A 24686-nucleotide genomic window follows, 5' to 3' on the forward strand; every position below is an offset into this window, starting at 1 on the left:
TTTTCTATCTTACTATATATATATTTATATTGTGATTTTTCAGCATTCATTAATTATCCTAACAAGAGTGTCTTCTTTTTAACTGTTGGGGCTACAAACTGCACATACCTGTACAACAACATAAATTAATAAGTAAACAAACAGATGTTAAAAAGTTGATGTAATTTTAGTTGCAAGTGGATTTTTATTTACTTTTGTGTTTAAAAAACAAACAAACAAAAAATACATCAACGATTGAGCTGGCAAAAACCAATGTTCCAGGTTTCATTCAACCCTGCTTGAGGCTGTGTCCTGAAGCATACAGGTTAAACATATTGAACTGCATACAGACACTGAAATGAGAGGTAAAAAATAAAGTGAAATATTTGCACAGTTTGTCCAGTTGTGTGTTCATGTCACATTTTGGTAATTTGACCTCAAGTATTACTGCAATGGAGCCAAAGACATAAAAGCTATTAGTGTTTTGCAGGAAAACATGGATGTTAAAATGCAATTTTTTTTCAAGCACCGACAGCAACTATGGGCTACAAACATGTCAGTCAAGACTGAAAATCAATAACTGTCACAAGTTACAACACAGGCCTCGGTTTGCAAGGGGGAAAAAAATGAAAGTGTTCAAGAACAACATTGTGTGTGAACGCACCAGATTTTCTGTAATTGCTGAAATAAAAACAATACTTTTTATTTAAAAACACGGAAACTGTACAGACTTTATCGTTTCCATATGGAGAATGAGTATGAACTGAGACCACAGCGGCTGGGTCAGGGAGGGCTTTTCTCTGCTCAACAGAAGTTTTAAATGTCATGTAAAAGGATGTTTTGATAATAAACAATCCTAAAGTATTCAAGGGAAAATTTGATAAGGTTCTTGAATACAACTTGAAAAAATGTGTGTGCCAAATTTTCTCAAAAGATTATTCTTAATGTATGTTATATGAACTTTTTGGATGGATTGTTTCAAGGGGTACATTTACTGTACCAGCAACCCTCTTCAGTAACAGATTAGCTTACCAATTTCTGGATCTCTCAAATTCAGTTTTTAACAGTCCCAATTCACTGTGGTACTCTGTACAGTCTTGCAGAAAGATGATTCTAGTTCTTGAACTCTCACATTAAAATTCTTCCATCTTAATATTTAAAACATGTTGCTAGGAAAACCAAAAACAATCTGACAGAAAGTAAGGAACAATGTAAACATTACGAATGACGGAAACATCCAAACTTTACAAAATAGAACACTTCATGAACGCGGTAAAATGACTAACCAACGCTCTAGCACAAATGCTTACATGAAAGTATTTGTCCTGTCAGCTTTCATGTAAGCACACATTTTTTGCATGACAGCTTACAGCGACATACAAATACAAAAAACAAAACAAAACACAACTTATACTGTAAGAAAAATCAGCCAAGCAATAACCAACAAGATTAAATTGCACAAAAATGAAAATAATTTGCAAATGCAAACAGTATGATCATACATGGGCCTCAGAAAAAAAACAACAACAAATTATATGCTTATACAGTATCTATATTATATACACGCACATTTGGACATCCTTCACAACTACTGACAACTGTACAATATATCTGCTATAAGAACAGTTGCGCAAAATACCATTTTGATATACAGTAATACTTTTTTTTCCTTTTACAATGTACAGGTTCAAACTGTCACACAATAAAATGCAAAGCACAAGCCCTAAAAGGCCACAAAAGTGCATGTTATCAGGTCAGCTGGAAGCCACTGGAAGAAAGCACTGGCATGAGAGTGGGAATGAGAGCTTTTCCACACTCCCAACCACAGTGTCTTGCAAGATTAATAGTTAGTGGAGGGAAATCTGGAGTAGATATTAATTATACATGCAGGCACACATGATTGCAGATGCACACGCACACACACACACACACACAGGTTATGAGGTGATGATGAAACTCCATCAACATTCTCCCACTCCAACATTTCCCCACACCGTCACATTATATTCAAGTAGTGGCACTCCAATAGTAGTCTTAGTCTTGGTACCTTTTGGACAATCACACACTTCACATCTCAAAAAGGACACATTGGTCTCATGTTTTCACACAAGATTTGAAAGTCCTGAGCAGTGACTGGGTGCAGGCAGAAGCTGGCCTTGTGTACCAATCTTATTAATCTAGTTTTAACAAAGAGAAACTATCAACACTGAAGGCAAACTTCAGCCGAAGCATGTCACCGCCAGGCACTGATTTACAGAGGAATAAAATGAATGAAAGTCAGCTTTTCAACCCACTCTTTATAAACACAAGCTCGTTTCTGAGGCATGTGTTCGAGTGACAGGCCTTCACAAACTGTGTTTTCTTGTGTGTGGCCAGTTAGCTCACAGCTATGCTCTATGAACTTCAGGCCATCAAGGGGGGGTCGACTGCAGCGTTCAGAGGGGAATGCTTGAAGACATACTTTACTGTAGTGCAAAGATGGGTGGTTCAGGTGACTTGAAAACAGACTGATGTCTCTGTTTTAAATGCCAACTTCCATCTGACATTCTGCTTTAATTGAACATTCTTTAACTGCCAGTCATCTCATCGTACAGTAGTCTCATAGCACTGAAACAAGTGCAGACTAGTGCAGACAAATAGTGCCAAGTAGAGATTCTTGGATTATTGAAATTGACCTACATTTAGTTATCATCTTTCCTGTCAAATTCAGTTGCCTCCAAGCATTCCCCTTTCACAATATCATCTCTATCCAAGAGTGAAAAAGGCTGTTTTTGAGTGGAGTGAAAAAGGCTGTTTTTACTCTTCACTCCTTTCTCGTCATACCCATATTACCTCTTCTGTGAACTGTAGCACCCTCTATCTGTCCCAGCAGTCTGATAAAGGGAACTGGAGGTGATAATGCTGATATGGTAACAAAGGGCTTTCCTCCTTCCTATTTCTTCATCTTTTGTCCATTTAGCCTCTTCTGGTCCAGTAGAGTATCTTCGCTTTTCCTTTGGTCTTCAATTGGACATTCTGTCCTCACTCTTCCTCTCCAAAGGGCCTCCTTCTCAGTCATTTGCTAACTGTCTCTCTTTAAACAGGAAGGACACATACCCGGCGGGCTAACGGCCAAGCAGGTAGACCACCACTTCATAGGTGCACATCATGATGGCGGTGTTGGGGATCTGTCTGACGAGGTGGGTGGTTAGGCCGCGGTACAGCGCCCGGTATCCCTCCTCCCTGGGCACCGTCAGCAGAGTTTGGAAGAAGGAGCGATACTTGCTGCCTTCCTCTCGTAGCCGTGTGCGGATCACCTCTGCAATTTGAGAGTAGAGGAAGATTGTGTTAATGATTGTGTTAAATACACTATTGTACGGTGGCCCTGAGAGCTAAATGCACTGCAGCTTAAGAAAACACATGCAAATAGAGAATGCAAAACCAAATACAGAAACATGCTGCAAATACACAAAACACAACCATGATATTTTTCTAATAAGAAAAAGTGAGTTACTGCCTCAATCAAAATGCAACATGTCTGGATGCTTTCTCCCCATAAAACTACAAATTCTTGTTTTTGACATGTATGTTTTTGTACAAATGGGATGTATTAACTGATTAACTGCTCTAAAGGTTCAGGTAGGTACCCTGGTTTCCAGGCTTTATGCTAAGCTAAGCTAATCACCTCCTGGCTCTAGCTCCATACTATAACGCACAGACATAAGAGTGGTATTGATCTTCTCTAACTCTCAGCAACAAAGTGAATACACTAATTTCCAAAAATGTTGAACTATTCCTTTAAACTCCAGTGCAAAATGTTTGTTGTTTTATGATACCCATGAAAAGACAAAATCCAACAATGATTTGATTCCACTAACAAGTATTGCCCATGTAACGAAAGCCAATATAGCATTTTTCTTTAAAAACAGATCAATGAGCCACATTGTTACACTGGGTGACATGTTCCCTCATTATGATGAACATTTATTTTGAGTAGGTCACACATGCATTGTCCTGTTGCCATGAAGAGTAACCGACAAATGCTGTATTTATTCATGTTTGAGTACCGTTTATTAAAAACTACAGTGCCCAGCTGTTTTAGGAAATGAATTAACCTTGTTTAAAAACAAAAGTGTATATTCGTGATCTGTTTTTAAAGATTTACGTCTTCAGTAGGAAACCAGTGGGCTTGGGGCTGAGTGCCACTGACAGGCTGGGGAAGTTGGAACTTATTGAGAGACGGACTAACACGTTGGTTTTGGTCTTTTCATGGGATATGTGGACAATAAGAAAAATATGGAATATCTTTAGCCTTATCCTTTGAATAAAACAAAACTAAGGTGAGTGAGGCAGAAAGTTACCATGAGGGTAGGCGAGGGAGGTGGCACAGGTCTTGGAGGTGGCTGCTGCGAGCATCATGCCCACAAAGTCTGAAGCATCTTTGACAGACTCTTCCTCTTCATCCATGCTGGCGTGGGCCTTGGACTCCAGCAGTTTACGTTTGATGCTCTCATAGATGACAAAATGGATAACAGTCTCGGAGATGCCAGCGTATGAGGCTGACATGCCCCTGTAGAAACCTCGCAGGCCGTCCATCTGGTACACCCGCTGCACGCACTCAAATGCATTCATTCGCCGCTCACCCCGGTTTCTGTAATCATACAGAGACTTTTAAGTCCAATAACAATGTAATTTCATTCTCTCATGATCATTATTATTATCATTATTATTGGAAAATGAGTCATACAACCCATTCCACTGTAGCTTCTAGACTTATGACATTAAGGTTTGAGGTTCCTCACCTGGTTTCCAGCTGCAGACGGGTCTTGATCAGCCAGATGGGATTGGTGGCTGTGATGGCGGTGAACCCTGGGAAATTCAGAAGAGGTCAGAGGTTCAGACAGATGCAGAGACATTTGGAAGAACACAATCTAATCAACTATAATAAATATTCTATACTGTACAAGGACAGTGAGAAAGCACTTCACTAAACAGGATCAACTCACTTCAGTGTTTTACTTTACTATGAGCTATTTGAATACTATAATAGAGAATTACTTTTCTTTACTTACTTTTTTGAAAAATCATTAATTGAGTTACAGACAAAAATTCATGCTTTTCCATATTCACATATTGATCCTCTTCATGTGAAATGCTAAACAGGTGTATATAAACAACAGCTCTCTTCCTGAAGCATCTTAACTGACAACAGTGCATGAAGGCTTTTTTCATCTATCATCTTAAAAAAATATCTAACTGCAAACACTGGGAAATGAGGCCAAGCAGCAAATTAATTTTAGGCCTTTGAGTGTGGCAGATTGTTATAATACTGCAGTCTGATTCATTTCTTTGAAATGCTAATGAGAGCTCTTGTGTTTCTAATAGAAATCATTTGCAATTAAAACATAAGCTCATCTTAAAGAGCTTACAGTCTGTTTAAAAAAAAAAAAATACTATTACACTTTCAATGTGCTTTGTAATACACACATAACTAAGCAAATCTGCTGATCCACAACTTCATGTCACAGCACAGTGGCTTTGATTCCTAGTTTTGACATTGACAGTTTTGACTCAAAAAAATTTCTCTCATTGTTGGTTCAGCAACATTAATGTGCCTCCTTTATTAGTCAATCAATGAACGTCTTTAGGGTCTAACTAGTTAACCACTGGTTTGTTAAATGTCATAGAATAAACATAAAGACCCTTAAACCCTTAAACTAGCTACAACAGCAGCATCGAGAAATAAAATGGTGTCTGGAGGAGATTCTTCAATTATTCAGCAGGACTAAAGTGGAAAGTCTCTGGCGTGAAAATTAGTGCAGACTTTAGTTCCTAATAGTGGTGGGCAACCTTATTCTATATGTCCATCTGCCTTCACAGCCAATCTTAATTTTAGCTTAGTTTGAAACTGGGGTCAATCAATGATGGATCCCTGAAAATGTATTAAAAAATGCACTTGTGTGCACAGAACATACATCAAGCAGATGTGAGTGTGTGCATGTGCTTGTTTTGAGTTATTTAGAGGGGATGATACTTTGAACAGACATTGTGCTGTTGTTCAGTAGGTACACTAGGCAATATACAGTAATGTCAAATTTGATATGTAGGGCGTAAATCTAATTAATGAGCACTTTGTATCATTATGAAACGACACAAAGTATCTCTAAACGTTTCTGATACAAATGATGTAACAGAGGAATAAAACATGGCCATTTGCAGCAAACAGCTAGGACGAGGGCAAGTCTATAAAGAGACATGAGGCACATCTAGTGTATCAAAGCAACACAGCCCTATGTTAAGGCAACTGCGTGAAGAAGAGAGGATGACACAGGTCTGTTGAAGAGAAGAAGAGAAGGACAAAAAGAGAAGGAAGAAAAAAAGAGGGAAGTAGAAGGAAGTAGCGTCTATGGCGTGTACTCACGAGGGAGGGGCAAAGCTCCTCCAGCTCCTCCCCGCTGCAGCTAGTAGCCTGCAGATATGGGGGGCTCAGATGGCGGGGGTCTCCCACCCAATCACGCAGGGGTGAAAGCTTTACAGTAAAGCCCTAAAATAGACACAGGCTTTTCTGTACCACAGTCACACACAAGCAGCAGTCACATCCTCCACCCCCCCAGCCCAATCAACCACCCACCCAAACCCACTGGTGCTGGACAGGTAGTTGGAGAAGAGATGGGTGAAGGACTGACCTCCCCCCATCTTTCCCCAAACTCTAATCCCAACTCTAAACCCCATCCCCTTTAATTTACTTTTATATGTTGAATTAAATTCTTTTACTTTATTACAATTTATCCCTCCCTTTACTCCTTTGTTCAAGTGGAATAAAGAAAATGTTGACTGAACAGAAACCAATCCAAAACTGCAGCTCCATCTCACCACAGTGAGATAAAACACAAGTACAAATAATATTGAAGATGTATTCTTCATAATCATGGTGCCATTATCAGTTTATAATCTACATATTAGAGAAAGAACCAAATCAAATGCTTATTGAGATAAGGTAGAAAATAAAGAGAGGCAGGTGGAAATGCTAACCTTGTCTAGTTGTGTATAACAGACCCTAAGTGGTGGACAATGGTGATGAAAGGAGTGAGGAGACCATTTTATGAATATGTGATGACATAAGGATGAAGTGATTGATCATAGTGAAGTGAATCAATGAAATGGAACAATGAATGCAACTCGGCCAGCCCCAAATACCTCTCTGGACCAAACCGGACTCTGGAAAAACTGGGATAAATTTTAAAAATAACATTAAAATGTCTCCAGAGAGCCAGCCTGTTTCTACAATAACATCTTCAATGTCACACAAAAGAAAACTGGAAATAACAACCTCAACAGAATTTTTTTTTTAAACAGTTTTCTACAGTTACTGAATGTTCAAGTCTAAATATTTATTGTAAAATTAACAGCTTAGTGTTCATAATTGTGCACAGTATGACAGAGAGGCCTGTTTTATGTAGCTGTCATTTTGTTATGGCAATTAAACTCTTGAATATCGATGGTTTTAGTGGAATTTCATAATTGTTTGTCTATTTTTCTCCTTTAAATGTTTTTTAGTAATGTTTTTTGTCACAATATAACATGCTCTTTATTTATAAAATGGGTCAGCTTAATAGGACAAAATGATCATTAATTATTTAACTTATTATTAATAATTGATATGCATTAGAATATCTCCACATGAAAGATTTATTAACATTTTTTCCTCTGAACCAATAATGTAAATAAAAAGGTCTCAATATAAAGTTTTCACAAAACTCCATGACATGGAACAAAGTAACTTATTAGTAACTTAAATATTATTATTATAATATTTCTGGTAATGGAAGTGAACCACACTTGCCTGCTTGGTAATTTAGATAAGCCATGAAGAAGATACATATGCAGCCCATACAGGCTAACTAGTCCTTGAGGTGTATCTGCATATGGGCATGCAGCTACATGTTTTGCATTATGATCCTCCTATAGACACGTAAGTCCTGTGCAATTTCTCCATAGGACTTTGACCCACATTCAGAGAAGGCAAACATGCTTTAGATCAACTGCTGGAGGGGAAAATAAGTCTAAGTGAAGTAGCGGGACTCGCCTCTCTTCCCAGCAGGGAGGCCACGAGAGGCAGTGACTCCACAAACCTACTTTTCAAAGCTGGAAGCAATTATCCAGGAATCGGGGTAACGTTTAGCCGTCACTAAGGCTTTCTTTAACTCTGCTATTTCTCAGTGCTGACAAGTTTGAATATGCAATATGTGCATATGAAAGACAGAGACAATAGGTTTATGTAAGACATTTGTACTGTATTTCATTCAAGGTACTGTAGATAAACGAATGTTGCCGAGCTGATGAAGAAATGTGTGCAACATGAAGAAGAAAAAAAAAACAACAACACTATTCTCCTCTCGCTTAATGACAAAAAAAAATATCACTAATTTTTCTATATGTTGTGTTAAAGTTCAGCCAGTTCCATCAGTTACATGTTTGTGCCTTCACTGCATCTTGTCCACATTCAAGTATTCATGTGTGTATTTTAAAACTGGTGTCAGTACTGTTGGGGTTAAACTGTCAGGGCAAACTCCCTTCAGGAAATTCAACAAATTTAAAAAGAGGAAGTCATGTCAAAATAGTTACAGCCTTTTGGATGATGGATACAGATTCTCCTTGAAAAGAAATGACAACCAAATGACAAAAACAAAATGGAGCACATCGATTACAACCTGTAGCAGTGACAAGGTTAGCATTTCTTTTGTGCTGACAACATAAAATCCACAGATGTGTCATTACTTTACTATGTTGATGGGACAAGACAACAGGCTAAGGGGAAGGAGGTGTGTGTTAAGACTAAGCAATAACAAAACCTTAAAACTACAAACCAGCAGCAAACACATTGCCAAAAGCAATGGTAATATCATTACAAATGAATAACCATTATGAACTTTCAGATATTCATAAAAAACACCATGGTTTTCATCATACCAGTGTAAAGAAATGGAGTGCTACCTGACGTGTCCGCCCGAGTGCCAGGGGCCCCGGTTGACCATTGGGGGCCGTGCTCTCTCCTCTATACACACAGAGCAAAGAAGGGGGCCCAGACCACACTGTTTAAGTAACAACTGGGATATTAAACCATTTACAGAGACGTCTGGAGAGGCCTCAAAATTATAGAACTAAAAGAGGAAAAAGGGTGAGGAGAAAAAAAATAAATAATGAAGGACATGGGGGACAAAGGGGCTAGGAAAGGAGGAAAGCACAACCTAAACTTTGAGGACCATGTGGTTTTCTTCTTTTTGTCAAACAGCTAAAGATATATAGAGCACAGTCACTGTATAAATGCCATTATAGCCTCAAATTGCATGGGTGCTTCTCATTTGGTTTCAGTGCATTCAAGTCCTGATATAAGGATTTGTCTCATCAACTGTATGTGACATGGAAAGGTCACCAGGAAGAAACAAGATACTGTATTATCTTGGTAGATGGGTGCATTTACAGAAAGTAAATGCTCAGAAAAAAGCTGGTGAGAGTAAGTAGTAAAGATATGCTATGTGACTGGCATGGTTTCAAGGTGCTTTTTAAACAATTTTTTCTTAAATGCCAGATGGGAGATTAGCGCTTTACTTTGAAATCATCTGATTGTAGCAAGTACATAACTTACAACATAGATAAATGTATCTTTCATGGCTTGGTTTCACAGTAAACAAAGTGAGGCTGTTTTCACCACAATCACAATCAAGGTCAGTTTGATCCTGAGAGTCTCAAATTGTGCTTTCGGATAAACCCACTATTGTTTATATTTAATATTTCTATACATGATGTAATGCCTATTTATAACAGTTATTATTACTTAGCTTTAGCATGCTTTAGGTATTCACAAGCATTTGAATTTGTGAAGTTCCCACCATTCCACACATGTATATTGGGGGGGTACAAGATAAAGAAAAATGAAATCTGTCCAATGAAGACAAACTAAATTAACTCTTTAACATGTTTAAAAAAAAATAAAACCCATCAGTGATTTACACTGCCCAGGCAGACTGACAGACAGACAAACAGGCAGATGTAACACTCAGCGACAGACAGTGACTAACAGGCAGAGGGGAGGGGGAGCAGGAGCCATCATTACCTGCCATCCCAGCCGACACCATGTGCACCTGGGTAGAGTCTGGCTCCAGCACCCCATTCAGCTTCTCCTTGGCTGTAGAATAGGCTGCAAAGTAGATCGCCCTGTAGCAAATAACATCATAAGGAGAAAAATAAGACAGAGGTTAGTAAGATATTACAACCACTGCTTATGTTGACTGAGGATTAACTACTACTAACTAGTAGGAAAACATTGAGAGAAAACACTGCTTTTCCTCATTAGCATCTTTAGTTTGAACACATGCACCACTGATCAAAATGCTAAATTTGCAACTAACAATGACTGATGAGCATTCAGGAATTTAATTGCACTATAAAAGATCACTACTGGAACCATGGAGACAACACAGACAAATTGTATAACTGCATGAATTAGATAAAGAATAGCATTACGTTAAATATGAAAACATTATTTCAATAGCTTGAAATAAAACACAGCCTAAATTGTAGAGCTAAGCCAAGCTAATATGCAGTCTAAAAGCAAGCCACTAAAAGGAGTTTCTATGCGTGTGTGTGTGTGCGTGCATGCATGAGAGAGTGTGCATCTCAATCTCATAGCACGCTTTAGTAGCAGATTAACTCCCAGGGGTCTAGCTGCTCCTCACTAAATAAAATCACAGGATTTAGTCAACATTTCTGCTAAGTGGAATTAAACCCAGTGACCTGCCCTCCCTGCCCTTCTGAATTGAGAGCATGCATGCACACCATGATCATGCTCCTCTGCGGATGAGAGATGAATTATGTTGAGTGGGTCTGAATGTGTATGTGCATCTCTCATACGTAATAAGTGATGCTGCTGGTGTAAGCTGTTCTGTATGCACATGTGTTGTATGTGTGTGTGTTGCTAATGAACGCCTGCAGCATGCCCAGTGGGCTGCACTCTCATTAGCATCAGAAGATTTTTTTTTAAGCTTTCCAGAGAGTCAGAGTGATATTTCCTAATTACAACAGGAGATAATAACTCAGTAGCCCAGCAACCCAGACCTCCCCTTGAAGATAAATAAAGTAATAAATCTGTTGTTTCATTCAGTTGTATTGCACTGGAAGATTAAACTTTACCGATATTAGACTGTGATTAACATGAGTGGAAATGTTGCATCTTACGTTGCCATACATCTTTAAATCTTCTGCTGTATCTATCTATGTATCTATTTTTTTTCTAGAGTATCTTCCTAGAAGAATCACTTAGATTTTACTGCCTGCACCTTAACTGATGAATTTGGCGGCTCTGAATAATAATTGAAGATTTTAAAGTGTTTCTCATGACATTTATACTGACATTTCGTTTAGCTTTACCCTGTCTAATACTCAAAAGATGTGCAATTTGGTATGTCTGTCTGAGTGTCGATGTGTGCAAATCTTTGACATAAAAAAAAAAACCGAGGCTGCTATGCTGGCAAACAATATGAAAATGTCCAAATGTTTAATTGCAGTAAGTCCATCAATATTATATATTATACATATTGCTCATCAAAATCTTAATTTAATTTCTCTATTCAAGATCCTTAAGTTTCCACAGATACCAAATAAACCATTGTGAATTAAAATGAAATCTGAATAAAATGATAAAAAGGTTCCAAATTGCCCATTTGATGTGGCAGTGGAGCCATAAAAATTGTGTCTTGAATTTGAATATTTGAACAAATACACGGTTAAGTGTGATACAGGTTCAGTGAAGTGATGGGACAATCAGGTACTAAATATACAGTACATACAGGATGTGATGATACATTCTAGCCTGGAAAAAATGTGTCTAAATTTGGCACAACATAAAAACAATTCTAATAGGGAATACTGGAAAACATTAGGCTTCAAGTGGTTCATAAAACTGCACATAAGACAGCAGGAAAGCTCATATTTCATTAGTCTCACTTCTTATATAACAGCTTCTTTCTATAGCACTGTTTGCTATAACTGTCGTGACCAGGACACAAGCTGCCAGTTCCACAGCTGGACAACTAGCCCACGGGACTAACGCACACACACACACACACACCCATGGGCATTTCTCGCCCCTCAGAGAGTCTGAGCCAGACAGAGCGAGACAGCACAGGCAGTGAAGGACCCAGAGGACAGAACAAGTCTGAATGAATATAGGCAAAGAATGACAAACATGGCGAGAGAGAGGGAGACAGAGAATAATAGTATGGAAAGGATGACTCAGATAGAGAGAAAGAGAGCATAAAGAACCAACGGGAAGAGGATGACAATGGCCATGTGATGCAGCTGTAGCTAGGGAGACCTAGACGGGTCAGGGAGGGGGATTAGACACAAACACAAATGTTTTAGTATAGGAACTCCATTGTGATAATACACAACAACATCAACAGTCACATGATGAGAGAGTGCAACAGCTGTTGCTGCTGTTTCATTCAGACTTTGATTGAGTTCAGGCTGTTACGCAATTCTAACCAGCCAAGCTAAGAGAGGGGGAACCTGCTCATTTCCTCTAGGATTTGAAGCACCGATTTCCATTGCATTTCTGTGAGTTTAACAGCATTCATTTCCATATTTGTGGCCTGCTATTATTACTGCCAACGTAAGCTCCCAATGAGCCGGAAGCTTGAAAAAAAATAAAGCTAAGAAGATCTAGCAGAAGCAAATACATTCCTCAATAAAAATGTGTGCTGAGGTTTGATGTAATGTGAAGTAAATGATGAAGAAATTCCTTTATTTTCTGATAACAGGTCGTGCTAGTGCTGATAACAGTGGTTCATTCTGAAGGATTCATATAAACATTAAAGATCTACTGCGTTTGGTTATCAGATATGCAAGTATAGGTTAATTTATTTTCTTTTCTCTTTCTTTTGGCTTCACAATGTTCACGATAATGGTATTTCTTAAGCGATCATAGAGGTTAAGGAAGGCAGGAGAAGACATGCAACACACACATATTACTGTAGATAATACTGTATATACCTGGAAGGTGCCACACCCACAAGGTTGGGTCCCAGTCCTCTGAAGAGTGAACGAGGTCCCTCTCTCTCTAGAATTAACCTACAGAGAGAGATTGAGATTTCAATTCATGTTTTCTTGGTTATTCCATCATAATACAGAGCAAGCATACAGGCAAAGAATACCACTGATACCACTGATACCACTCATGTCTGTGCACTGAATATGAAGCTAGCGCCAGTAGCTTTCTCCCAAAATGTCAAACTATTCCTTTAATGTTTGGCAATTACAATCCATTGTGTGTGACTTACACACACGGAAGTTCTTTATCTCACCATTGTATGTAAATAAAAAATAAAAATCCCTTACATGCTGTATGATGACGGGAAAAATACAGAGTAAATACTTCACATTGATGTTTTTAGGGCACCAAGGGAAACAGAAAGGAAATCCACCAAATCGAAGTGGTCAAACCGTACAGACAACATCTCTATTTGTGGCAAAATTTATATCCAATGTGTTAGCCCTAAGCAGATGGACCAGTAAATTATACTTTTTGGGCAATCTGTCAGGACCTGACAGTTAATACAGCCTGACATTATACACAGGGTCACAGGGTCAAATGAAATGACAGGTGTCCTTGCCCTGGCAGAGTTTATGGTGGTGTTATCATGACAGCTCATGTGTTCATTTTCTCTTGTAACCTGAGTTCAAAGAATGTTCAACTGTCTCCAGTCTAACCCAGTAACCTACCTCATTCAGAATGAGCACAGCTTATAGTTCACTTCTATTTATCTCACGTTTTCACATAAACTGTGATGCAAAGTACATTCAAAGAAAAGCATGAAGTCATGCAGGAAATAAAAGACAAGATAAGAAAACGGTCTTTTGGGACAGATAATAAACTGGTCCTTTGGGGTAGATTAAATTCTTATGATAGTGGTTTGACTAGAGCTGTACCACCCAGTTAAAAACAAGACATAGCTCCGATCTTTCTTGGAGCAGTTATGCAGCTGAATTTTGTTCAGCTTGTAGGTTTGCGGGCTGTGCCTTCTTACCCTGGCTGTGAGATTTTGCAGACTTTTTCTCATAGCTAAATACTTCAACTCAAAAATGGTTTACAGTATACGGTGTCTCGTTAAGAATACAGAGTAATTGCCTAAACTTATATTAAAACACAGATCTTGGAGTGACAGCGTTCTCCACAGTCACAAAACTTAATCATCAGTTTACATACTCTGCTCTAAAATGGAACAACGGCTGCACCTCACTGCATGTTGACCCACTTTTGACTCGTGTGGGTGTTTTTCCTTTCCCTGCCATACCGCTCTTCCCTCTTCTGCCCTGCTCCACTCTGTATTGTGTAATAGTGGTGTACAGTTTCTGCTAGTGGCTGCTAATCTCAAGGACAACACAAGAAGTTGGTTTATATCAGCACTTAACCAATGTTGAGCCCAAAACAATGCCCCCATTAACTGCAATCGAAAGAGGGCATTAGTACAATGTTATTAAACAAAATCCTGAAGAAAGCATTGTTAACAAACCCTTGTTAAGGCAGGCAACTGACAAAGAAAACATTCCCCATTATTGCAACAGCCAGTAAGAACAAATCGGTTTTTTAACCAAACAATTCTGGTTAACCACTTTGGTGACAAATAAGGATCTCTACTGAAATGTGCAAGTACAAGATTATCATTTTGCCTACATAATACATGTAAAAGTCTTCATGTTAAAAGTCTAAATTAAAAAGCAATATTTTTTCCTGAGAGATGAAGTAAAACATGAAGTTTCTCCAAGATTCCTAATTTGCAAGATAATTAAACCAAGCATTTGGCAGTGGAAATTTCCACACACAGAAGCTTGTGCATTATGCAATATGTTTAACACTGTGTGACAGTCATGGAAATAGGTTGCCAAAGAACAAGAGTAGAGCACTGTAGCCACGTTGAATATTTACTTTAACACCGTTAATTACGAATATCCAGCCACACTGGCTTTCAGTAGGTTCCAAACCTAACCAATGATGGATTCCCCTACACTCTCACTTCCCATTTTTCTGGTAACTTTACACTGTCTAATGAGAGGAGGAATAACATATTATGTTGCAAAAAAGGAACAATTTATTGCGTATTTCATATTAGTTTCCCAGTAGTTGTTTAGAGAAAGTACCCGAAACAGTTAAAGAGTTTTAAGGTCAAAAGGAGGCTTAAGTTTTGTCCCTGGATGCCACTAATAGAATATACTTGAAGCTGATCTTTTTATCTACTCGCATTGCTCAAGTGTCTTGGTTGTAGATTCTACTGCTCTCTAACAACTAAACAAGTAGTTTGCTAAAAGAAAATTCACCAGCAATCCCAAAAAACTTGAAACCTACCAACCAGAGCAGGTTAACCATTTCTGAAAAAATCTATCCAGTTTATAGCGGCGTTTTGATCGACTTGACAACAGTACAGCACATACACCAAATGGGTTGGTCAATAGGATAAATACACATAGTAGGGACTCTGCAATAGGCTAAATTCATTGTCGGTGTAAGTTTTTGCCATTTTTAAAAACTATTTTATGGTGATGCAGCTTTCCGTCTCCTGGAGCATTCAAGGTGTCATGTTGAGGCAAATAATTATCCTCTAAAAGCACATTTGTTCTTAGGAAGTAGTGTAAAATAAGAGTCAATGTAAACTCACGGGAAGATTACAGTGATACAGTGACATACAAACAACCTGTTTCATTATTAGTGTGGATTCACTTTAGAGTACCATAGTCTGTGTGTTTTATTCGTAACAGCCAATGGAAAAGTTGTGTGTGTGTCACAGCTCTGACAAACTGATTAGAAAACTTACCAGGAATTTGATTTGTATCTTTCAGACCTTCTTCCTTCTGCTCCTGTCTCTGCACGTTCATTGAGTGTGTAATGCAACTCAGGATAACTGCTAATTTTCTCCTAGACTGACACATTTTTAAGTCTTTGCCTGAATTTGTATTGCAGATTTACATCTGTTTGCCTCCATTTGCATCTTGCCATAACATTGTATGTATTCAGGCTGCCTTAAGTCTATTGTACTAACCCATGAGCTGACCTCCCCAATTTACACACAAACATTTTGAGAAACAATCACTACCAGTTTGGATATGATAGTATTAACATTCACTGTTCAAGTCACACAGCTAGAAAAGTTCAGATATATCACTCAGCTAACACTAAGACCAGGAAAAGACAACACTGAAGCTGTATCACAATATTACAAAAGCCTGCACAATATTCGTATAACAATGCTGATTGACAATTGAATATATGTTGTCACAAAAAAATCTAAAGATTGCTCAGAACCAGGTTGATATAAGTATTCTACCCCCATATCCTGTAGTTGATCAAAATTAACCTTGGTAAGATTCCTTTTTGAAATGATCCCTAATAAAATAAAGTTAGTACAATTAACATTTAGCATCATTCTCCTTACTTGAGACAGTGCAGAGGCCCTGGTGGAGCGACACGGGCCACACTGGCTCCGTTGACAGTGTTGAGCTGGACGTCAGAGATGTAGAGAGTGATGGAAGAGGACTGCAGTCTGGTCTTCACAACCTCCAGAGGACAAGTCAAAATAGCGCCCACTGTGCCACCACATCTGGAAGGAAGTAGGGAAAGGGTTGAGGATGAAAGGGTGCAGAAACAAAGGGGACGGTGGAAGAAGAGGACAGAAAGGAGGAAAACATGACAAAACACAAACACATTTAACAATCTGCTTTAAGATTCACATTGGTCAAAAGAGAGAAGGGACAAATCAAAATAATGATATGTAAATAACTACAAAAGCATCACATATCCTATATAGCACTTGTATTGTCTTTTGGTTTTCTAGGTTCTTTTTTACTCAATTAATTTGTCATGTAAAGCATCTTTGAGTACCTTCAAAAGCTAAAAGAGCATAAGACTGGTTTCATGATGCAGTTTAGTGGAAATTGACCACAGCTCTTTGTAACTGTAAGAGAAAGTATGAGGTGTCATGAAAATTAGACTGTTGTTTAGCTGGCTTGCTGAACTCACACACAGTAAATAAAAATATGACTGCTTACAAATGAAACAAAGAAACTCGTGATCGTGTTGCTTAGACTTTGACCTCTACTCTGACTGAAGCCATCAGCATGTAAACAAACTAAAGCCAATCTAATTGCAATCATAATGCATCTATCTCAGATAAATATCATTGTACTATCTGTTTCATTGTTATAAATTAGGACTTTATTTCTATAAGCCCAACCAGACTTCATCTCAAAACAATGTTGTGTCCCTGTGCCACATGTGCACGATCGTTGATCCTCTCTGCTTTTATCAAAGGCTTGGTGCTTTCCACAATAGGACTTGTATAGACAAAGCTTCACAATCAAATCACCACAAAGCTGGAAAGTGCTTTTTGACTATCATAGTGACAAACCATATGAATGCTCTGTAGGTCAGGTTAAGTGATTACTAGTTGTAGCCCTACAGTGGTGTATGCCGACATCCTGGCTGTTGGCAGTGAATTCCTCTAGCTGCTGTCTCTTTTGAGGAGCACCAGCTATATTTACTTTTCAAAAGGCTGATCCACATTCATGCTTACAGGCAGCAGTGACCCTTGGCCTACTTTCAGGGCTACGCTGTCTGCTGCATGTGTGTGTCTCACAGTGGCTGTGGGAGGAAGCACTGTGCTGAGGCCTCCAGCTCAGGTTTTTGGGAAAAGCATATCTGGTATTTGCTTATTCAAGATAGCAATGTGTCTTGCGTTACTCAGATTAAACCCCTGACAAGAGAGATAACAGAAGAGTTGTGGTGTGATGAGATTACCATATTTAAATATCAATGGTTTGGTGGAGGTAACAGACACAGAGAAACTAAAGACAATGAATTAAAAACAAGACAGACATACTGCAACAATAAACTGCTAAATCTTCGTCTGTGTTTACATTTTCATTGATGAACAAGTTGTTGGGCCTGTCAGAATTGTGAATGAGAATTGTTGCTCACCTATTGTATGGGCCGCTTGTTTATCCTTAAGTAGTCATTCTTTATTGCCCTTATTTTGTGGCCTCATTGAGTGGTTTACAAAAGATCAATCAGAAACAGAAACACTTGAATTTTACCATTATTTTACACCCTAAAATTACCTTCCACCTACAGTATGAACAGTTACGCAATACAGCAAAAGTCTTCAGATGATTTTTGGGAACAAATATTATCAGATAGATGTTTGCAGGGTAATGCTCATCTGCTGTATCTGGGATCATTGACATGAAAAAGTGTGGAAACCCCTGAATAGCCCTAAAAAAATAAGTTACAGAAGTTGCGATTTCAACAGCTGTTAATATCCATCAATAAAGAAACAAAATATACAGAAATAAATTACACTGTCGACTCCACATACACAGACATGTCGCTGACATTTCGTTTCATTCGTCTAATTGATCTTAAAATGGTTCTTAAAATGCTAAATCTCTGGATCAAATAAGTAGCACTGCTGTGGCTGCTGCAGAACTTCGTCAAGTTACCGAGAGAGAGCAGCAACGAGCCCGGAAATACGATGAATTTGTCTTCGAAATAAAAGCGCAAACTCTTTTCACTTAGAACAGAATAAGTCAGTATGTATAGAGAATAAAACGACAAAAAATAAGATGAAATACTCTGTGGTATGCCTGAAACCCCATCTAAGCTCAAGCGCGCTCTCATTGTCCCATTTGTGTTGATATTTTACAATACAAATTGACATATTTTGAAGTGTTGACAGGAAGCTTGACGTGACTGACGTGCACACAGCACCAGGGGTTATAGCACATGCACGCGCTGCATAGAAAAGCGGTCCTTGTTAGCTAGCTAAACCAGACAACGAGCCTCTTTAAATGCTGAGACTGTTCATATAAAATCAATATCTAAATGAAATTCGTTGTCTGACTTACCCTCCGGCGAACAAATGAACCAGTGTGTCCCTTTGGCTCATTATTTAGCATGCTCTGCCAAGCAGCGCACCTCGGAGCCGCGGCAGAGGGTCAAACGCGGGCTTGGGTCTGGACCCTTCCCGTTGCTTTCTGCCTCCGAGAGGATGCGCACGTCAAACAACGTCGGTGATGAACCAGCGATGGGGCGAGTCTCCGGTGATTCAGTCTGCAGTGGGCCGACAAACACCTCTCTGTCGCTCTCAGCTTGCTCAGGTTCCCCTCTCACACAGATAGCTTCTTATCTTCGACTAAACCACCGGAGAGCTGCGAGCTCAACAGGCTAACTAAGTAACTGTCGGGATAATGCCTCAGCTCTAACGAACGGTTTTATGGCACATCCACGGGTTTGTCCCGATTTACCCCTCTGCTTTCATCGCTACAGCGAGAGGGAAGGAGGCAGAGCTCATAGTATTTACTGTATCATAGGCTGAAAAACAGACGCTGCTATTGGTCAGCCTTGTCCAATACGTCACGTTATCTCCGCCCTGATCATGCACTGATCACATGCTCAGCATTGAATGAATCAGAGCTGCATTATGATAGCACCTCAAGCCACGCCCCCTTTCAGTCGCGTCTGTTGATTGGGCCACTTTCTCTTCTTTCTTTCTACTTTGCATCCTTTTTGGCTGTCTAGTGGCCATTTTCCACTGAAACAACTTTTCTGCAGATGTATTTCTATGCTAAAGATAAATTATATAAATATTTTTTGATTTTCAAAACTTGACAATTATTGTGATCCTAAAAAATATTCTTTTCACACCCATTTGGGTCACATAAAAAATGTGTCTTTCTAATAAAAATCAAATAGAAAAACCCAAAAACCGATGTTTATTTACACCATACAATTAGGTTTAATGTACACATGAATCAGAAGTTCATTTAATATTTTCAGTTTAATGAGAATAACTTGATTGGTGGGGAACATACATTATATAAACACACACACATGCTGGAGTGACTCTCCCAGCTGGTTTGGGAGCACCTGGGCATCTTCTGTGAGGAACTTGAGCAAGTTGGAAAACTTATCGAGGTTGCTCTGCTTGCCCTTTTCCCACCATGAATCTGATCTGGTCAAGCAGCTAGAAAATGGATGGATGGATCGTTTGTGACAATCATGACAAATATCAACTATTTTATTTCATTGATCACAGACAATGATAATATTTCAGGAGGAGTCATAGCATTAGCATAAAGACTGAAATTAAAATTTAAACTATTTAGCCAAACTGTGAGAAACAGAGATGTAATGTTGTACATGCACACCATTATCCAGTACTGTTTCTAAACTTATGATGTAAAACAATAGAAAAATATGCTGCAAATAGAAATGTTTTGCATTGTGATACAATTCACCAAAGTCATGACGCCATATCAAATACATGTTTCACACTCTCAGTCAATTGGTTATTTGAAACCAAAACACAATTTTTTAAGATTGCATTGTAGGTTTTACATGCAATGCAGTCATATGTTTTATTAGCACAATAACCTGCATGTTTAACTATGTTGTTTTTGTGGCCCTGTAAATGAGTAACAAGGATGAAGTAGTCTCCCTGCTTTCAGCAAAGAGGACACTGGTAATGCTGGCTCCAAATTCATCGGTAATACAGAGATATGGGGCTGAGGAAAGGAAGGGAGAAAAAAAGTTATGTTACACAATTTTGGTAGAAAACGCTTTTGGTTTAACCCCTTTACATTCTAGATGTGACACTAACAATAGCCATCTTTTAAATTGTTTTAGGTGTATCAAGCCATTGTGGGTAATCTTGCATACCAGTGGGCAGGACTGTATAATGGCAGTATCGGATTTACAGGATTTTTGAATCAATGTAACGAAGTACCTTGACATGCCAGCTAGTTATTTCACTGGATTAGTTTTATCTGGTTATTTAATCTATAAAGGGTTTCTCAATTGAATTTACCATTTCACAATATTTCATGATATCGCGATATAAATTGCATATACCTTGACAAGACTGTATCCTTATCACCTAGGCTACCCCTATTAGGCTACCCACTATGGATATGAACACACATAAAGCTGAGGATCTTCAACTTCACACGGTTAAAGCTGGAAGTCAGCATCAGTCACTGTTTCAAATCCATTGTGATAAAATACACAGCCAATTTTATCACTGCAAACTGGCTGCAAACATACTCCGTAAACTCTTACCTTTTCCCTTTGACTAAGACTTTGGCTAAGATCAGGCACCTAGATTTAAGCCCAAAATCTTTAAATGTAACTTTAATAATTGATCTGTTTCAGACAAGTGTTGAAAAAACATGCAGGCCGTCTGTTAAATGAGAGATTAAAATGGACACTTTCTATTAGAAATGACTAAAGACATCTAGACATTTTTATTGTCTAACAAGGCCTTTAACTTTAAAGTATTCATAGGGTTACTTTAAATAAGAAAATGCTCTTAGTATGTTCTTAGCCTTGGAACATTGGCTGCAGCTAACAGCAGCTGCAGATCCACATCAGCATTTAGCCATTATGTGGCTTGTTCAAGTGCATTTTATAGCACTTAGCATGGAGGAGGGAACATGCAGTTTCATTCTCTTTCCCCAGTGAGACGGTCTTTACCAAAACTGGATTTTTTATTTCTGAAAGCTGCTAAGCAATCAGCTGACTACACTCAGAATAGTCAGTAGGTGATTCAATAATGGAGCTGAACGAAGCCACACAGTTTTGTAATTGGGAGCACGGTATGACAAGTTGGAGTCATGTGCATGGTTTCACTGTTCACATTTGTAAAGTCAAAACCAATAATGTCGTGTCCTGCATTAGAGAGGTTATGTACATCTCATGACTCAGAGATTTAAGATGGATGCTGAAAGAGTGGTTTGGTGTCAGATGGAAGGGGATGGTGCACCTCTTGTTGTTACACAATATTAAACTAAAATGAAATGAATGGGTTTGCCCTTGAATAAAGATTTTACAGGAAAAAAATAGTGCAAAAAATATTACTGACTACTTTTGTTCAAAGTGTGCATATGGTAATTTTTTTCTAGCAGACATGTCTGCTCTCATTAAAGTAAAGGTGTTTGCTGTCAAACATTAACAGTTAAGTGCACTACTTAGTGAAACTCATCTTCATCCCTGTATTTTCTTGGAAAGAAATATTACATGCACTGGAAAAAAAAGTCATTTGTAAACTAAAAGCATTTTTCAGGAACAAATCAATCTTTTCAGTACCTTCGTGTGATAAACAGAGGCTGAGTTTATAAAATTGTCTCATTTGGATTACTTCTACTGTATGTAAACAATTTAGATTTAAAGATATTAGAATTAAAGCAGCTCCATGATTTATTTTGTTGCTGCGGGACCATCCATATCTTTAAATCAATAGGGGCAGAAACCAGGTGAAAGTCTAAAACATCAAAAATAAATACTCTGATGGATAGATAAACAGGGTAACACTCAGAATGGTCCTGAATAAAATTCTATGAAATTCCAATGCAGTTTTGATTGGTACTTGAGTGGATGAGAAATATGAGAATATGAAGAAATAAGTCAATACCACCCTCAACAGTCACAAAATGACCCCCAGTTGATGGACAGTAACTAAACATTTTAAGACAGACAATAGTGATTGGAATGGAATAGTTATTTACAGTGTGTATTCCCCAAAGTACTCAAGATTATATTAAAATTAAAGGTGGGGTGTGCGATTATAATCCAGTACAGTCTTTTTGTCAAATTCAGCGAATATCTCCTCACGGTCCGCTAGCTGTCCATTTAGTGTTTGTACACAGCCCTGGCTCTGTAAATTGGGAAACAAACAAAGTGGCTCGGACCGAGCCGCACAACACTATTCCAACCATGATTTGTGTGTCAGGTAACGTTAAATGACTTGCCCACGGACACTCAGCTTACTTTCTACTTTGTCAAGATATGCTGTTGTTGTGATGTTTGCTATAGACCTGTTAGCTATATTGCTATGTCACCTCAGAAACATTGCAAAAATCCAATCTATTTTAAATCTTAGTGATGCAGAAACTGTTGTACATGCTCTCCTCACGCCTCGATTATTGTAACAGTCTGTTCACTTGTCTTAATCAAAAAACCTTGACACGACTGCAGACTGTACAGAACTCAGCTGCTAAGCTTTTAACCAGGACCAAGAGGTACAATCACATCACATCACACCTGTTTTAGCCTCTTTACATTGGCTCCCTGTTGGTTTTAGGATTGATTTTAAGATCTTGTTGATTACTTTTAAGGCTCTTCATGGCCTGGCCCCAGACTATATTTTAGACCTTGTAATCCCTTATGAACCTTCACGTAGTTTGAGATCTTCGGGCAGGGGTCTTCTGTCTGCTCCTGAGTCCAGAATGAAGGGGGACAGAGCTTTTGCCATCAGGGCCCTGAGGCTCTGGAACAACTTGCCCAAAGAAATTAGGTTGTCTGAGTCAGTGTCTTCGTTTAAGTCTCTTCTCAAAACACATTTTTATCGGACAGCATATCCTGATTTTACCTGAACTGTCTGTTTATTTTACTACTTTTGTGTATTTGATTTCTTTTATATTTTATTATTCATTGTGGTATTTTATTTCTCTCTTTGTGAAGCACTGTGTACTTTGTTTTGATAAGTGCTCTATAAATAAAGTTTTATTATTATTATATTATAGTAGCAGGAGAGTTGTGAATATCGCTGTCTGCAGCTGGTGTGCTAGCTCGGGGAAACGTCTCGTCCTCTGGCTGTTAGCTTCGCAGCAGCAACTGTAGCAACAGTTTGCTAACCAACAATCTAGCTAACGTTAGTTACATTACTTGCTGTGTCGTTGTTCGCTCTACATCATGGTATTTGTCTTAGTATTGGATTTTTCCAGAATCGCATACCCCACGTTTGAGTGATTCCAAGGCCTGTCAACTCAACACTGCTGAAAGTGACACGATATGTCCAGAACACTATCTCATATTGAATGGTGTTAAATAGCTGGAGGGTGTTCAATGGCCACCAAAGTACCCTATTGGACAGTTGGGCCTTGAATATGCATTTAGAGTGTGAGTAAGGTAGCTCGGTCAAGTAAGTTCTCACAAGGACAAGAGTGCATCGGAAAATGGGAGAAACTGAATTATTGCCTTCCACTGGTTCTCATGAGGAGTCCTGCTGACAGTTTACAGGATCACAAGATGGAACTGCAGCTATTGAATTATAGCTTACTGTTATTGAAAGCCAAACGCTGTTAATAAGTTGTACAATCTGTGTGTCTATATCCATCTGTCTGCCTCTGTTTCAGTCAATGGCTGTCTCACTTTCTCTCAATCTCTCTCTGTGGTAGGCTACTGTAGATACAGTATATTAGCATGTGTTGTAGGTATGTTACTATTGTGTATGTGTGTACCAGTCGAATTCTTCTCACTGCCCAGTTCAGAACTTTCTATTGTGTCCCATACATCTAACTTAAATGTGATACAAATGGAATTACTATAAATGAATAGTTTAATTGACAAAGACACTGAATTGAACATGCAGGTTTCTGTACCTGAGCTAGCAGCCGAAGAGAGAGAAAAGCAGTACAACGTGAGCTAAAGGAGTAATGTGCTATATGTATATAATTACTGTACATTTACACAGTCAATACAGATGAAGAAGGCCTCTCCAGAAGTCCTTCTCAGCCATCATGATAAGGAGAAATAATGACGCATTGACAATGAAGTTAAACAATGGGAACTACTATTGTGACAAATGCATTGTCGCAACTTGTGGAATCTCTGCTATGTCACCCAA

At 38.6% G+C, this 24686-nt stretch overlaps 1 protein-coding gene across 1 annotated transcript; it reads right to left on the bottom strand.

Annotated features, from left to right (window-relative positions):
- Window positions 1-161: 161 nt before the first annotated feature.
- On the bottom strand, window positions 162-19362 carry LOC122886569 (solute carrier family 25 member 36-A). The gene is made up of 7 exons (XM_044218913.1): window positions 18910-19362; window positions 16443-16607; window positions 13009-13086; window positions 10073-10173; window positions 4761-4827; window positions 4320-4609; window positions 162-3277 (listed from the first exon to the last, which is right to left on the bottom strand). Exons 1-7 carry the CDS (start codon window positions 18948-18950, stop codon window positions 3084-3086), a joined length of 936 nt encoding a protein of 311 aa, XP_044074848.1. The 5' UTR covers window positions 18951-19362; the 3' UTR covers window positions 162-3083.
- Window positions 19363-24686: the final 5324 nt, after the last annotated feature.

This window comes from Siniperca chuatsi, linkage group LG13 (genome assembly GCF_020085105.1).
Source record: "Siniperca chuatsi isolate FFG_IHB_CAS linkage group LG13, ASM2008510v1, whole genome shotgun sequence".
Taxonomy (NCBI): Eukaryota; Metazoa; Chordata; class Actinopteri; order Centrarchiformes; family Sinipercidae; genus Siniperca; species Siniperca chuatsi.

Coding starts and splice junctions, on each gene's coding strand:
- LOC122886569 (XM_044218913.1), bottom strand. CDS start 18,950: ATGAGCCAAAGGGACACACTGGTTCATTTGTTCGCCGGAGG. Junction 16,608..18,909: donor GTTCATTTGTTCGCCGGAGG/GTAAGTCAGACA, acceptor ACTTCCTTCCAG/ATGTGGTGGCACAGTGGGCG. Junction 10,174..13,008: donor GTGGGTGTGGCACCTTCCAG/GTATATACAGTA, acceptor TATTTGCTACAG/GGCGATCTACTTTGCAGCCT.